General features: G+C 40.5%; 1 protein-coding gene across 4 annotated transcripts in view; it reads left to right on the top strand.

Moving 5' to 3' along the window:
- Window positions 1-17,404, top strand: part of celf1 (cugbp, Elav-like family member 1) — a 79,172-nt gene that overhangs the window by 17,798 nt on the left and 43,970 nt on the right. For 3 of the 4 annotated variants that reach the window (XM_005465965.4, XM_005465964.4, XM_005465963.4), the window contains exons 4-5: window positions 1,650-1,698; window positions 1,819-1,953. In XM_005465965.4, coding sequence (XP_005466022.3) covers window positions 1,650-1,698; window positions 1,819-1,953 — 184 coding nt within the window. The remainder of the gene's footprint in view (window positions 1-1,649; window positions 1,699-1,818; window positions 1,954-17,404) is intronic. The other variant, XM_025899616.1, reaches the window with a different exon arrangement.

Below are 17,404 nucleotides of genomic sequence, written 5' to 3'. Positions count from 1 at the left end.
AAAAACAAGGCAACAGTGTTCGATCGATTACTGGCGCAAGGGAGGCCTCATCTGTGTCCAGCACGAAAATGACCCCAAATCCGGCCTCCTCTCGCTGCCTTTTATTGAGAGACAGTTCACACAAAACACAGCAAAGCAACGCCCACATGGTTCTAAGGCATTGTATGTATATGTGTGAACTTTTATATGTAAGTAGGAATGTGTGTGTGTGTGTGTGTGTGTGTGTGTTTTGGGGGGTGCGTTTGTGTGACCTCCTGCTGACCAAAAGGGTCGTAAAAGCAGGAAGCTTACAACACAAGAAACAGATCTTTTTTTTATTTTTTTATTTAACCTTTATTTAACCAGGAATGTCCCATTGAGATTAAAAACCTCTTTTTCAAGGGAGTCCTGGCCAAGAGGCAGCACATTTCCAAACAAATACATACAAACAAACAAAGTTAAAAATTACACAAAACAATTACACATTATTGAGGCAGTCTGTAGGCCTTTGATTTTAGTTTTAAAAACATTTAAAGGCAACAGTTCAGTCAGTTTCCAGTCTTTCTGTAACAGGTTCCACGAAAAAGGCGCAGAGTGGACAAAGGCTTTCTTACCCAACTCTGTGCGGACAAGGGGAACAGACAGCAGCAGCTGATCATTTGAACGCAAGGAGTAAGAACCACTATTTGTCCTTGTGACCAAAGTACAAATATAAGGAGGCAACAATCCAAGCATAGCTTTGTAAATAAAAGTGTACCAATGCCCCTGTCTTCTAATGGCCAAAGAAGGCCATTTTACTCTTAAGTACAAGTCACAATGATGGGTCAGATATCTACAGTTGGTGATAAACCTCAAGGAAGCATGATACATCGTGTCCAACATTAGAAGACATGAAGAAGAAGCGTTCATATACAGAATGTCACCATAATCTAACACAGATAAAAAGGTTGCAGTGACAAGACGTTTTTTTACTGCAAAAGAAAAGCACTGTTTATTACGGGAAAAAAAACGAAGTTTCAGCCTCAGTTTCTTTACAAGTCTCTCTATATGTGGTTTAAAGGTAAAGGAGTCATCTATCCAGACACCAAGGTATTTATATTCATGAACTATCTCTATGACATTTCCTTCAAGGGTGGACACCACTGGAATAGGCTCTCTTTCAGATAGGATGTATCTACAATAAAACCTCCCCCAACACAAAGTGGTTAGAGGTGCTCAGGATCAAAGGAATGGCTTTGATAATACTGCTTGAACTAAGACTGTACAAATTTAAGAAACACAATGGCAACATTCAACAATTAGACCTAACAGTAGAAGACAGCTCTTTTAACATAAAAATGCAGCATAAACATGCACTTCCTTATTTTAAAACAATCCTGGTCTATTTATTCTATTTTCTGTTCTTCTGTAAGAAGTAGTGTAGCGACAGTGCCCCCTACTGTAGAGAAAACTTGGTACAGATATACTTAAAAAGAGCAAGATAATGCAGTGCTGGCTTAGCAAAGCGAGGATACTGAGAATATCTGTAGTCAAATGGGATCCAAACATCTCTAACAAGCACACAATATTAATTTTTCACAGCTTGGCACATGAAACCAACGTATTTGTTCCTGTATCTCTACATGTTGTGTATTTTAGGAAATAATATATATCTTTACTGTCTTGCTCAGATGCACCATCCAATCCAAATGAAGCCAGCTGACAGTGAGAAAAACAATGGTAAGGATTTTGCATAAGTACCTGCTAATAAACATACTTGTATGTATGTTGAATGTTGCAGAGCACCCTATTTCTTGATATAATACACATAAGTTTAATGTTGTCCTTTGTTTAATACAGCAGTGGAGGACAGAAAACTGTTTATTGGAATGATCTCCAAGAAGTGTAACGAGAATGATATCCGACTGATGTTTTCGCCATATGGACAGATAGAGGAGTGCCGGATACTCAGAGGCCCTGATGGACTCAGCCGCGGTAAGACTTTTTTGTGGTAAGGTTTAGCTTTCCAACTTTTGCTATTTTGTTGCCAGGCTTATACACAGTTATAGTGTGGTATTGTTTCTTGTCCATCTGCAGCTTTGTTATATGGCTGAAAATGACTAAGTCCAGTAGTCATCTTTTGTAATAGTTTATGGTAAGTAAACTAAAGGATTGTAAATTAAAACTCAGTGATCCCCTATGAGCAAGCACTTGCGGTATGGAGCAAAATAAAAACTACCTTTTAATGTGTAAAAACCTCTGGCCTGACCAGGCTCAGGGAAGGAAAGCTCTTTTCTTAGGCCAGATTAGAGAAGGAAAGACAGAAGAGTGTCCTGATTAAACAAAAATTAAACAGGACATAGCACAGACTATGAACCAGGGGCATAACCAAGAAAACTGTTCAAGATCTAATGCTCTACTGAATGCTTTATTAAAAAGGAAAGTTTGTGCAGAACTAGGGGTGGGCAATGTATTAAATATACTTTATGTATTGCGAGTTTTGGTTTGATTAAAATGGCTTTATCGTAACCATAAACTATAAATTGCCATGGGAATATTAAGCTATGTGCATGTAGTTCATTGTTTTGTTTTGTGATTTATCAAGGAGGATGCCGAACAAAAGTAATTTGCCATAAAACATGCCATAAAACTATTGCCACAAAAGGTAGCAGTCCCATAAATGTATTCCACCAGCTGAAAAGTCATCCACTGTAGCTCAGGAGGTAGGTAGGTCACCTACTGATCGGAAGGTTAGTGGTTCGATCCCTGGCTCCTCCTCCAGTCTTTGTGTCAAGTATCCTTGGGCAACATACTAATGCATTCATTGGAGTATAATTGTGTGTGAATGTAGTTCGTAAGCGCTCGGTTTAGAAGAAAGTGCCTGTGTGATTGGGTGAATGTGGCATGTTGTATAGAGAGCTTTGAGTACTCTGGGAGAGTAGAAAAGCGCTATATAAGAATCAGTCTAGTCCATTAACAATCCACTGCAAAATAAAGAATGCTTTAAAGTTCACATGTCAACGTCTCCCTACACACCAAAGAAAACATTAAATAAACCAGCTGTGATACCTGTGACTGCTCTTGGTCTGTCGTTTTTAGAGTCACTATCTAGACTTTTGTTTCTGTAATATGAGGTCATTGCATTTTTAATTTTACTGTTTTTATATGTTATAAGCACAAAAAGAACCTTTTTAATTTCACTCGTTTTATTCTGTCTTGTGAATTCTTCCTTGATTTACTTTCTTGTTGTTATGATCTTTTGTTTGTTAAAGCTCTAATGTTGACCACAGAAGGAGAGTTACTGTCACAGTATTGTCATTTGTGAAAACCTGCAATTCATTCAGATTTTTTTTTTTTTTTTAAACAATGATTTATTGATTTTTGGAACAACACAAACAGCAACAAATCAGCACAGCCAAATACAAATAAGAAAAAGAGAAGGAAAAAAACAAATACAGGTACATGAGTTACAGATATACATGTCTGGGTCAAAATATGTACAGCGTTTCACATTTGAAGTCAAGGGAAATAAAAAAGAAAAAAAGGGGAGAGAAAAAAAGGAAATACAGACATTAATTATTGTGTTTAAAAACAAAATGTGATCCCCCTTTATGTAATAGCACAGCAAGGTCACGAGGTAGGTGATCAAGCAAAGGCTGCCATATCCTACAGAATGCATTACAATTGCCCTTTATGATGGCACTAAGGCGCTCCATTGGCAGCTCCATTGGCAGCACCTTGAACATTTCTCTGTACCATTGTGTAACAGTGGGGGGCTGTCTCTGAATCCATTGAAACAGTACACATCGCCTCGCTAAATGTAAAAGTTTACCTAACAAAAGCATCTGTACAGAAGACAGAGAGAGCCCTTCTATAGATAGACCCGGAACGAACAGCACAGGGTTCAGTGGGATCGCTTGGAGAAAGATTGAGCGAAGCTCTATAGCAATATTTTTCCAAAATCTAGTAATTAAAGGACATTGCCATATGCAATGGTAGTAGGTCCCCACATCCGTATTGCACTTTACACAAAGAGGAGAAATCTGAGGATGAATTTTATTTAGAAACTCTGGCGTATGCTGCAGTCTATGTAAGATTCTGTAATGGCTTTCCTGGAGTCTGTTACAGGAAAACAATTTTTTGGCAGATCTAAAAGTTTTGGACCATGCTTCTGCACTAAGCTGAACTTCGAGGTCGGTTTCCCACCGAACCCTGGCCTTATCAGTGGTTACAAAATTCAAAGACAATAATTTCCCATAACAAAGAGAGATAAATTTCTTTTTTGTGATTATTTCCTCATTAAATTTAAGAAGAAAGCTTTCAATAGGATTCAAAACTGCTTGATTGGCTGGAAATTTAAGGGAATTTACAAAGTGCCTTACTTGTAGGAACCCAAAGAAGTGTTTCTGTGGTAAATTATATTTAATTTGAACTTGATTAAAGGCCATAAAACTACCCCTTTCAAACAGGTCGCAAATAAATCTTATATTTTTAGAATGCCAATCATCAAATATACTAATGCCAATACCTGGGGGGAAAGCTTTATTCCTAATTAGAGGTTGTAGTGCACTAGAAAAACCTCTTCTTCCGACGTGGGCAGCAATATTATGCCAAACCTTAAGTGTAGGCATCAAAATGAAATTATTTCTGACACCAAGAGGAAGGTCAGCCAGATCAATAGATAAGACTAAAAGGCGAAAGAGGGTCACAGCACCAAGTATCTACCGGTGGCTCGCCTTGGTATAGAAAGGAATGTAACCACCCTGAGATTATTTGTGCATGGCAAACCCAGTAATAATATAAAAGGTTTGGAAGTGCCTGCCCCCCCTCATCTGAAGGTAGTTGTAAAATCTGTATCTTTAGTCTAGATTTCTTCCCATGCCATATAAATTTAGAAAGATATCCCTCAATCTCTGAGAATGTTTTTCTGTTGATCCTGAGAGGCAACATTTGTATGGGATATAATATTCTGGGTAAAACATTCATTTTGATTAAACTTATTCTACCCATCCAAGATAGGGGGAGGTCAAACCACCTATTGAGGTCATTCTTAATTGAGGCCACAATTGGTTTAAAGTTCAACTTGTACAACTCTGTTGTGTCTGCGGACACCCTAATACCTAAATATGTAAAACCAGTGGTCGACCACCTGAAAGGAAAATTAGGAGGAGTGTCCCACCTCCCCCCATCACCCAGTGGCAAAGCTTCAGATTTATCATAATTTATTTTATACCCTGAAAAAAGGCCAAATTGATTAATGATATGTATCAGTGCAGGAATAGATGTTTCTGGCTTAGTGAGAAAGAGCAATACGTCATCCGCGTAAAGGGAAATACTGTATTCAGTATTCAACAAGGTTACCCCACAGATCTCAGGGTCAGTTCTTACAGCCTCTGCCAGTGGCTCCAATGCAAGTGCAAACAGTAGGGGAGAAAGGGGGCATCCCTGACGCGTTCCTCTACCCAGTGGGAAAACATCTGAGACCGAGCCGTTAACCAATACCCTTGCAGCTGGGGCCCCATACAACAGTTTGACCCACTTGACAAATTCAGATCCCAAACCAAATCTTTCCAAGACATCAAACAGATACTCCCACTCCACCCGATCAAATGCTTTCTCAGCATCCAATGAAATTGCAAGAGCCCTATAATTGGTGTTCTGAGAGAACTGCACAACATTTATGAGTCGGCGTACATTGGAGCGGGAGTATCTATTCTTGACAAAACCCGTTTGGTCAGGCTTTATCAGAACTGGCAGAACCTCCTCCAATCGTCTAGATAAAATTTTGGACAGAATCTTGCAATCTACACCGAGTAAACTTATAGGTCTGTAAGATGTACACAGATCTGCAGGTTTATCCTTCTTTAAGATCAGGGATATATGGGCAAGGTTTAAGGTGGGTGGAAGTGTGCCCCTCTCAAGAGATTCTATATACATTTTTAATAAAGGACCCACCATGTGTTTGGCCATTTTTTTTTTTTTATAAAACTCTGGCCCAAACCCATCAGGGCCTGGAGCTTTTCCACTCTGTAAGGATTTGATTGCATCTAAGATCTCCTGCGCCCTAATAGGACTGCAAAGATCTAATCGACTTTCCTCTGATAGTATAGGGAGATTAACATTATCAAGAAACAATTTCCTAGCGTCTACAGTATTTTGACACTCAGGGGAATATAAGTCCTGATAGAACTCTTTCATTATTTTGCTGATAAGTTTAGCCTCAAATTGTAAAACACCTTTCTTATCTTTTAGAGAGGGTATTGCATAAGAGCCCTTTTTCCCCTGGGTAAGTCGGGCAAGTAAGCGTCCAGGTTTGTTGCCCGATTCAAATAATCTATGCTTTGCATAGAATATTGCAGTTTCCGCTTTCTGAGTTAGTAGTTGGTCCAGGGCTGATCTGGCTGCATCCAGTTTTTTAAGCACAGAAACAGACGAGGATTTCTTAAACTCCCTCTCCAAGTTAGTAATGTCACGTTCAAGTACTAATTGTTTGGCTAAGGTGCTCTTCTTTTTCACTGAGGTGAAAGAGATAATAGAGCCCCTGAGAAATGCCTTACCCGCCTCCCATAGAGTAGAAGCACTAACCCCCGGTAAGTCATTTGTAGAAAGAAAAAGTTCCCACTGATCTGCTAAATATTTTACAAATTCAGGGTCACTAAGGAGAGCTGGGTTTAGCCGCCAGTGTCTAGACAAGGGATCATAATAAGGTGGTAATAACTCCATTGAGACTGATGAGTGGTCTGAGAAAGCGCATGTGTTGGTCAAACAATCCCGAGTTCTGTCAAGGACAGATCTAGAAACAAACATGTAATCAATTCTGGAAAAAGAAAAATGGGGGCGTGAGAAAAAAGTAAAGTCTTTCACATGTGGATTACAAACTCTCCAGGCATCAAAAAGACCAAGATCTGAACAGAAGTCCATTGTAGCCTTTGCCATTTTTGAAGGTGGTTGAGATTTTGGTGGATTATAATCAGTTTCAGGACTCAAACCACAGTTAAAATCCCCACCAATTATTACGTGATTCGGACACACAGAGGTTTTTGCCAGAAGGTTTGAATAAAACAATCTATCCAAAGTATTTAGTGCATAAACACTTCCTAATAGAATTTGTTCCCCATATAAAAGCCCAGTAATCAGAATAAATCGTCCGTCCATATCCCTTACAATAGTATTTAGAGTGAATGGTAGATTTTTATGGATCAATATTGCAACGCCTCTACTTTTAGAGGTAAAAGAGGAATAGTGAATTTGTCCCACCCAATCACGCTTGAGTTTTAAGTGTTCAGAATCTGTGAGGTGAGTCTCTTGCAGTAATGCAATCTGCACTCTATCTTTTTTGAGTGAGGAAAGTATTTTGCATCTCTTAATAACATAATTAATTCCCTTGACATTGAGAGTTAAAATTTTAATGTTACTCATTGTAAAAGTTGTCAGTCATTGGACAAAAATCGTCAACCCGAAGCAAACAAAAAACCCCCATCATGATAAACACACTGTAAAAGATTTAACCCATGGCCTGGACTGGCCATGCTGACATGAACAAAACCATCGTAAACGAATGGCAAAGGAACCTTTACACACACAACAAACTGCATAAGAATATAGGAATTAGGATAAACGTCAAAATATCACAAACCAGAAACAAACACAACAAAACAAAAAAAAAAGGAAAACAAAAAAAGCCACCCACTGGGTGGTATTACAAGACCAGTGTAGCCAAAAGAAGTTTCACTCCACGGGAGAAAAGAAGAAAAAAAACAAAACAAAACCCCACCCCCGCTTCCCAAACCTGAATAAAATCGGGTTACTGTCAGTTGTGAAACAAAATTAAAGACTGAGTAAACAATTAGTACTGTATACTAGATATTGGCCCTAAAGCCACTTTAGGTACAAAAAATGAACAAATCTCTATTTTCCCTTTAACCTGTCTCTTTTCCCTCAAGCTGCATTAAACACAGTGGACTTATGCATCCTATGACGTGCTGAACTCATGTCATGTTCTAAGTTAAATCCAACAGTGCCACAGGTTGTATGGGACAAGTATCAGTTGTCTTTTAATCCAGCGCATTGATGAAACTGTGCATCTTTAGGCGAATCAAACTTGTGTTCAGTGCCATTGTGATTCAACATGAGCATCGCTGGGTAGCGCATTCTGAAGCGGATGCCCTTGTCAATTAAGGCACGACAAGAAGCATTAAATCCCCGTCATTTCTCATGGATCGCGTAGGAAAAATCCTGGTTTATAAAGATCCGCTGTCCGTCGTAGTGAAGTTCCGGGGCCGCTCTCACTGCTGACATGATCTGCTGTTTGTCTCTGGAGTTGTGGAGCTTAATAATCACCGGCCTGGGGTGAGCACCCCGCGGGCCGAGGCCCCGGTGTGCACGGTCAATTTTAATGCGGGCTTTACTCGTGGAGCTGTTCCCCAGCCCGAACGTAGTAGGCAGCCAGGCTTCAAAAAACTGAATAGGACTCTCACCCTCCGCGCCTTCTTTCAGATTAATAATGTGGATGTTGTCGCGCCTGCTGCGGTTCTCTAAATCATCCAAGCTTTTTGCCATGATCTTAATCTTCTCCTCAGCTTCAGCCAGTCTTCCCGCGAGGTCAGTCACCCCATCTTCCACATCTGAGATTCTCTGCTCTGCCTCCGTGACGCGTTTGGAGACGTTTTCCAGCGAGGACGAAATTTTCTCCAGTGTCCCAGACAGTGTAGACAGTTTTTGGTCAATTACCTCACTGATGCTATTAGTCACCTCACGGATGAGAGCTGCAGTGTCCACCGGGGGCGAGGGCTGGTTGCCCACTGCTACTAGCATGTCAGTTTGGCTAGCACTGTTCGTCATGGCGGCCGTCGTCTTTCGAGTCTGTATCTTCGTCTGTTTCGACATTACTTGTCATCCAAAAAGCGTATTTAGGGCTGTTGCGTATTCCCAAAACTCTCAGTCAATAGTTTTGATAAAAATATAGACAGTAGCGCGCATTACACTGTAATGAATACAGGTGGGAGCGGGAGCACAGTGAAAGCACGTCTTCTACAAAAAATCTGAATGAGACTTCCGGTGAAGATGGTTGGCTAACCATCTTCACCGGAAGTCTCATTCAGATTTTTTGTATTCAAAGTAGAAAAAAATATTGAATGGTCGATTTAAATGAGTATACCAGTGCAATTTAACCAAGTTAACCAAGCATTCTGTTTTAGGCAAATCTAGGAAGCACAAATATGCCTGAACTATGTAATGCTTTTGCTCCAGCTTCACCTGCTGTCCCAAATTCATCGAATGATGACTGTGAAAATTTTCTTTCTTTCTTGGAAAAGTTTGCAAGGTGAGGAACAGTATCTCTCCTTCTGTGTACCTCTTGTCTGCTCCAAATTCTTCTAGGCCTGTTATTTTAGAAAGGTTTTTACCAGTGTCCTTATCTGAGCTGGTCAAATGAGTTGACTCAACAAAATCGTCCTCCTGCCCTCTTGATGTTTTATCTGGACCTTTGTTTAAAAAGGTCTTTCAGTCCATTGGTCCTAGTGTGCTTACAATTATCAATGCCTCACTGCTTTCTGGTCAGGTCCCTGTTTTTTGTAAAAGTGCTGTTATTCACCCACTGTTTAAAAAAAAACCCAAACTCGATCCTTCTTTGCTTATCAATTATAGACCTATCTCAAAATTACCATTTATCGCCAAGATTTTAGAGAAGGTTGTGGCCAAGCAACTCACGGCAGCTCTTGATGAACATAAATCTTGATCATTTCCAATCTGGTTTTTGTAGAGCTCATTCCACCGAAACTGCACTTCTTAGAGTGTCCAGTAATATATTAATGAATGATGATGCTGGTGAGTGCACTGTTTTACTGTTGTTGGACCTGATCTCTGCCTTCGATACTGTCGACCATCATATTCTGTTAGATAGACTAAAACACTGGGTGGGTATATTGGGAACTGCCTTGGAGTGGTTTAAATCCTATCTGTGTGAACGATCCTTCTCTGTGGCTACCTCCAAGTTCAGGTCCTCTCTCACTTCTCTTGCGTATGGTGTGTGCCACAAGGTTCTGTCCTAGGACCTGTACTGTTTTTGTTATATTTACTCCCTCTTCAGGAACTTCTCAGCACTTTTAAGGACATTTCGTATCACTGCTATGCAGATGATATTCAGCTATATATCTCCTTTAAGCCACATGATGTTTCTAAACTTCTAATCTTGCAGAGATGCTTAGATTCTATCAGAGGCTGGATGGCTGATAATTATCTTCAACTTAATGCTGAGAAAACTGAAGTCCTTGTCTTTGCTCCTGATAAAACTGTACCTTTGGTAGTAAAGAATCTAGGCCCCCTTGCTTCTTTTGTTAAATCTTCTATTAGGAATCTTGGTGTTACATTTGACTCACCTCTGTCTTTGGATATTCAAGTTAAATCTCTGGTTCGCTCCTGTTTCTACCACTTAAGAAATATTGCTAAGCTGAGTCCTATTGTGTCACGTTCCGAACTTGAAATGATTATACATGCTTTTGTTTCATCTCGTTTAGACTATTGTAACTCGTTGTTTACCTGTCTAAGTAATGTCTCCTTGGAACGTCTGCAGGGTGTTCAAAATGCTGCTGCAAGGCTTTTAACCAAGGCTTCTAGGTTCTCCCATGTCACTCCCCTGCTGATCCAGCTGCACTGGCTCCCCATTAAATTCAGGATCCATTTTAAGGATATAATTTTGACCTTCAGGGCTCTGCACGGACTGGCTCCAATATACATTAGTGACCTTCTTCAACCTTATATTCGCAGCAGGTCCCTGAGGTCTTGTGACCAGGGCTTGCTGGTTGTCCAGCACACTAGATTAAAAACAAAAGGTGACAGAGCTTTTGTTTCTGTGGCTCCAAGACTCTGGAACTCTCTTCCATTGAATTTGAGATCTGTAGACTCTGTCAGTTCTTTAAAAAACAGTTAAAAACCCATCTTTTTAAACTTGCCTTTGGTTGATGTTGTTTTATGTTATGTTTTATGTTCTAGCTTCTGTGAAGCACTTTGTGATTTTTATCTTGAAAGGTGCTATATAAATAAAATTTTACTTCTACAGAATGGTAAATGGTAAATGGCCTGTATTTGTATAGCGCTTTACTAGTCCCTAAGGACCCCAAAGCGCTTTACACACCCAGTCATCCACCCATTCACACACATATTCACACACTGGTGATGGCAAGCTACATTGTAGCCACAGCCACCCTGGGGTGCACTGACAGAGGCGAGGCTGCCGGACACTGGCGCCACCGGGCCCTCTGACCACCACCAGTAGGCAATGGGTGAAGTGTCTTGCCCAAGGACACGACTGAGACTGTCCAAGCTGGGGCTCGAACCGGCAACCTTCCGATTACAAGGCGAACTGCCAACTGCCAACTCTTAAGCCACGATCGCCCCTGGTCTGGTACTAATAGCTATAGGATCTTTCAGGACTTTGTGTTGTGGTGGCAAATTTTGAAGCCATCATGATAACCTTCTCCCACCAAGGATGTGGAGATCCAACCTTTTTAGATCCAATTAAAATCAAGGCACTCAAAAAGATTCTCTGGAAAAGAGTAGAATTCTTGGAACAGAGTTTAATACACTGAATCATATGAACAGCAGGAAAAATACATACAGACATTTAGCAGGAGAATTACATAGCAGAAAGCAAGCAAAGCAAAACCCCGGGGTGTACAGGCTTTAGCACAGACAGCAGAGTAACACAGAAACGAACAGAGAGAAACCGCAGAGGGGAAAAAAGTGCTGGGGTGTCCTCTGGTCCCCTAATATATAGGGACCAGTATCCCTGCCCCCTGCTGCTGGGTAACTTTCCCACCCGTCCTCCAGCCAGACACAGCTGCAGGGGTCAGGTAGCGGCCAAGTTCCTGACCAGAGGCCAGTCAGGACTTCAGCTACCCTTTGGCTTTGGCTTATCACAATAAGTCTTGACATGGTCAAACATCGCACATTAGTCCTAATTATTAAGTCTTACACAGCAAGTGGCACAATCTTATAATATAACTACATATGCTACATGCTTAACATGGTGAATAAAAACACTTCAGTGTAGGTTCAGTGTGTGTGTGTGTGTGTGTGTGTGTGATTATATTGTATGATGTTTTATTGTGATGTCTTCAGGATGACTGTTACAATGTTGCTGTTTTGGTTGTGCTGCATGAAAGACGTTTAGTGTGTATTAGGGGAGGTTAGTTACCGGAGCTGGAGAGTGAGTTATTCAGGAGAACTCTCAACAACATTAACTGCCCTGTTACTGTACCACCTTAATAAACCATGGTGAAGCAAAATGTCTTGTGCTTAAGACTCTACATGAAAGTTAAAATATATATGTTCAGTGCACATAGATATATAGTGTATATAGTTATATAGGTATACTTGTCACACATAAATCCACCACATTCCCCCCTGTGGTACCTAGAGGTACCACTTCAAAAACCCCATGCAGGGCTCTAGAGTGCGACCAAATTTTTCAGTGGTGCGACTAAAAAAAAATATTTGGTCGCACCGGTGCGACCAAATATTTTCGGGTAACAAAAAAAAAAAAAAATCTCTGCAACTCTCCGTGTGGTCAACAACAGAGACACATTATGCCCCCATCGTGGACTAAACCAATCAGAGATAGTCGGGGGCGGGACCTCTCTGATTGGCCGTGGTCCAGTTGAAAGTGCAGGTGGAAGAGAGAGGTGAGTAGCTTGAATTAAGCGATATCAATTCATTAACGGATTCCACACAAAGACGTAAACACAGAGCGGACCAGACGCATCAGAATCAGCTTTGTCTTTCTCGGCTTTCTCACCCCACAGCCCGAACACGGACACGCTGTCGGAGCTTAGCGATTCTGATGCGTCGGGTCCGCGCTGTGTTTCCATCTTTTTTGCGCTGATTCTGAGCTGCAGGTTTTGTCTCTCCAACCAAAATTCGCTGACCCAGCAGCAAAAGAAGCAGCAAACTACGCTTCACATTTGATCAATGTTGTCATGAATTCCCTCTTACTTTTGCTGTTTTGCTTCCACCACGATAAAAATCACACTTCATGCACAGCTCCCTCTCTCCCTCTCTCTCTCTGTACTTCAAGAACAGTTTCCCGTCTCAAATCTCTGTTTTCTGCATTATTTATTCGCTTATTACCCACCAGTCTACCGCTGTTTACAGCGCTGTCGGCCGCTGTCTTTTTCTTTTCTTTTTTTCACTTAAATGACCTCGGACAAGAAAGCCTAATTTCTGCTGTTCAATACTGAAGAAATTTAAACTTCTTAAAATTATGCAAAATTGCAGAATATTGCAGAATATTTTTAAGGTTATCTGCTATAAAACGCCAGACCAGGAAAATCTCCTTCATGTTTTTCTGTGTTTTATTCTCAGTTACTTTGACACAAAGGCATCTGCTGTGATGTTCACAATTCTGATGAAGTCTCATGTGTATCAGAACTGATAAATGATCAGAATTATAATATTTCTGACTGTCTGAGGCTAAATTGAATCGAATCAGGACTTTGAGAACCGGAATCGAATGGATTATAGAAATCAGTGATGATACCCAGCCCTAGTCAGCAGCCTAGGCCCGACAGAAGTGGATGTAGCTGTGGGTAATAAGAAAAGATGAAAAGAACTATTGATAACTTTTGTGTCAAGTTAAGGACTGATCCGTCTGAAATTCATAGCCAGCTCTGACACGGTGCCATCAATCTTTGAATGCTGAAAAAGCAGCAGTGTATCCAGAAAACACATTATATGCTGCAATAAATGCACTGCCCAAGTGTCCCCTCTCCCTACTGCCTTTCAGCAGCAGGCAGCAGCAAACAGGTCGTCAGAGGAGCCAAGATGATGATTAAGTTTAACATTTTCTACAATATTGACAAAGCAATTTAAGCACAAGTTTGTTAGTTAATAATTTAGAAATGAATATTGTCTGTATGGACTTCCCCCCCCAAAGAAAGTGCACATGTAAAACTGCGGTGTTAAGCGATGCGGTTGAAAAATTTGAGTGCGCCTAACTTTTGTGCCGGTACGCCTAAATTTTTAAAGTTAGGCGTACTGGTGCGCCCATGTCAAAAAGTTAGTCTAGAGCCCTGCCATGACTAAAGGAAAAACAAAAATCGTGAAAACTAATGCATGCGCTGTTTTTTTGCTAGCATACTTTAAAGCAAGCTCTAAAAAGAATATAAGAATTTGTATAAAGATCCCACACAGTTGTTGCTCAAATGAATAGGCCCTTCCTTCCACCAGAAACCTCGTAGTCATCAACATAACATTTCCCAACACTCCAATTCTCTTGGTTAACCAATTCAAGACAAATTGATTCCTCTTCATTTGCAAAGCATACTACACAGTATCCTCAACAGAATACTCAAGAAACTTAAAACCAGCCTAATTACAGGAAAATGAAAGTAAGGCATAAAACACACCAGTAGAGACACATACATACATGGATTACACAACACCATATGTGACATTGAAAATAATACAATTAAATAATTAATTCCCAATTTTGGATTTCATCTTGGTCAGGTGCAGTTTCTTTTTCTGTACAAACTTCTCAGTGTGAGCTTTGAAATGTCCTTTGATAGCTTCATGGTTGACATTTCTCTGCAGTCAGCTTCAAACTTAACCCAACTTGTGTCCCTCCTTCAGTTCCATATTTCAACCAATTTATGAGTCAGAGAAAAGTCTCTCTTGGTACTTCTTGACTGCTGGATCTTGCATAGCTTCTAAGAGTGCTCGAGACGACTTGGTCCTACTCTTGATTGAAGGCAGGGTCTGTCGTGTGTAGTAGTTGATCTTGCACATCCATCATTCGGAAGCTGGTTTTGGCACTGGATGGCTCCACATGGGCTGTAGGCTCTGCAGTAGATTCAATGGCCACTGGATGGGTCATGGTTCAGCTGTCTGGAGCAGCCTGTTTCACTCCGTTGTCCCCTCGCACTCGTGATCAGATCGCCAGCACCTGCTCCAGGACCTCTGCATCTCGGTCTGTTATCCAGATGCTGTCTCCACCTGTAGAAAGATATCTTTGTAGACTGCATTAGTTGTGTTCACAGTTACCTACACAGGCCCTTTATGAGGACGTATCTATGGACCTTTGAGTATCCCATGCAATGTTAGTTGTTTTAGTCTTGTTAGTTCACGACTGCATGCACCTTAGTACCAAAGTTACTATTTGTACCCAGTTGACCTCTTCCTTAGCAAATTCAATTCATTGCTTTATTTTGTGAAGCACTTTGAAATGTTTGTCCTAAATGCTGTTATAAAGAGAAAGCTTTACTTATCTTTACCTAGCTATCAATTTAGGAAGTGCATAGTAAAGCTGCCACAAGTGTACCTAGAGTAGCTCACTTAGCTAGCTTGTCTACCAGGTTGTTTCATTTAGCCATTAAGGTGTCTGTTTTCTGATGATCAAGACATCTAATCACAGCCACAGCACTAGGGAGCTTTAGGACGACTACTAGCTGGTTTACTGCCTCTTCATACAGTACACTATTAATAATAATAATAATAACTTTATTTATAAAGCGCTTTCAAACAAAGTGCTTTACAACTATTTAAAACTAAAAAGATAAGTAAAATAAAAGCGATACATAGCAATACAGGTAAAAGACACAATACAAGTTAAAAACAGTAAAAATTTAAAAACTAAAAGCAATAGAATTAAGACATGTAAGATAGGGTGAACAAATGTGTCTTCAGCTTAGTTTTAAAAACCTCCACAGAGCATGCCTGCCGAATATCTTGAGGGAGGTTGTTCCACAGAAACGGGGCACGAAAAGAAAAAGCACGCTCTCCAATTGTCTTTTTTCTGGCTCTAGGAACTTTTAGAAGGCCAGAGTCCTGAGATCGGAGAGCATGGGATGGAACATAAAGATGTAAAAGGTCGGAGAGGTATGTAGGTGCCAATCCATTTAAAGCCTTGTAGGTGAGCAGCAGGACCTTAAAATCTGCTCGAGCCTGACAAGGTAGCCAATGCAGAGAGTTCAGTACAGGGCTATTGGGGCTCTGTTGTTTTCTCTTAAGATCCTCTTTGTTCTTAAACACTATTTGAGGCACATTTCACATTTATATGCTGAATTTGAATAAACATTAGCTCTGTTACCGGCTGCCAATTCAAAATTCATCATTATCACTTTTAGCCCTAGACTTAGCGTTGCTGGCTATATGGCTGATCAAACTTCCCACACCTCTATACCCGCCGAATCTGAATTTTCAAAGCTAAGTTAGACAATGCCACATTGACCACACAGTTCTTCAAGTTGGCAGTAGTTACCATCACTCAAAAACCATCACTTGACCCAGCTGTCCTAGCCAATTATAGGACAATCCAACTTTCCTTTTATCTCTAAAATCCCCACAAGAGCAGCTGTAAAATAGCCACAAAGAAATGCCTTATTTAAAGAGTTTCAGTCAGGTTTCAGAGCACATAAACAGCTTAGATGAAAGTTAAAAAGGATCTTCTTAAGGCCTCTGACAGTGGATTGATCTCTATGTTTGATACTGTTGACCGTAACATGTTATTAGAAGAATCCACCCACACACACAAGACTAACTATTGAGCTTCACAAGGTTCCATATCAGGACCAGTTCCTGTTTACATTACACATTCCTCCTTCAGGTAATACTACAAAAAGCACAACATGCCGCTGCCATGCTGATGACACCCTCTCTCTCATCCATCCATGAAGCCAGATAACACACATCTGTCAGTCAGCCTGCCGGAATGCTCTCGATGGCATTACTTTGGCTTCCAGTGACACTGTGAGGTTTCTTGGAGTCATTTTTTACCCCAATATGTGCTAATATGCACATATCAGGTACTGCCTTCTTTCATTTCTGCCATATCTCTAAAGTCCTGTCCCAGAGTGATGCTGGAAAACAAGTTCATGTATTTATTACTTCTAGGCTGGCCCACTGTAATTTGTTATTATCAGGATGTTGTAGACATTGTAACTCCTTAAAAAGCATCCAACTACATCAAAATGTTGCAACATGAATACTGACAGGGACTAGAATGACAGGGTATATTTCTCCTATTGACTTCTCTTCATAGGCTCCTTGTTAAATCTGTTTTTTAATTCACCATCCTGCTCCTATAGTACTATATCTCCCCACTTCACTCTCGAACTCTGAGCTTACTAGAATATTTAAAAGTAGAATGGGAAGCTAGGGCTCCAGCTTTTAGGTCTCTAACTATTATTAGTTATTAGTTATTATCAATCTCTGGCTCTCCTCCACATCATGTTTTTTGTCCTGTCTCTTTCTCCTCACCCCAGCTGGTCGCAGCAGATGACCTCTCCCCCCTGTGCCCAGTTCTACTGGGCATTTATTCCTGTTAAAAAGGGAGTTCCTCTTCTCCAAAATTCTTGCTAAAAGGGGGTCCGATAAACAATTGTTTTACAATGTTTTATTTTTGCAGTTTATCCTTGGATAATAAAGTGCTTTTAGATGACTGGCATCGTAA

The sequence above is a fragment of the Oreochromis niloticus genome, linkage group LG1, assembly GCF_001858045.2.
Source record: "Oreochromis niloticus isolate F11D_XX linkage group LG1, O_niloticus_UMD_NMBU, whole genome shotgun sequence".
Taxonomy (NCBI): Eukaryota; Metazoa; Chordata; class Actinopteri; order Cichliformes; family Cichlidae; genus Oreochromis; species Oreochromis niloticus.
Note: the sequence above shows the minus strand (reverse complement) of the source record. Positions and strands in the feature narration are given on the sequence as shown.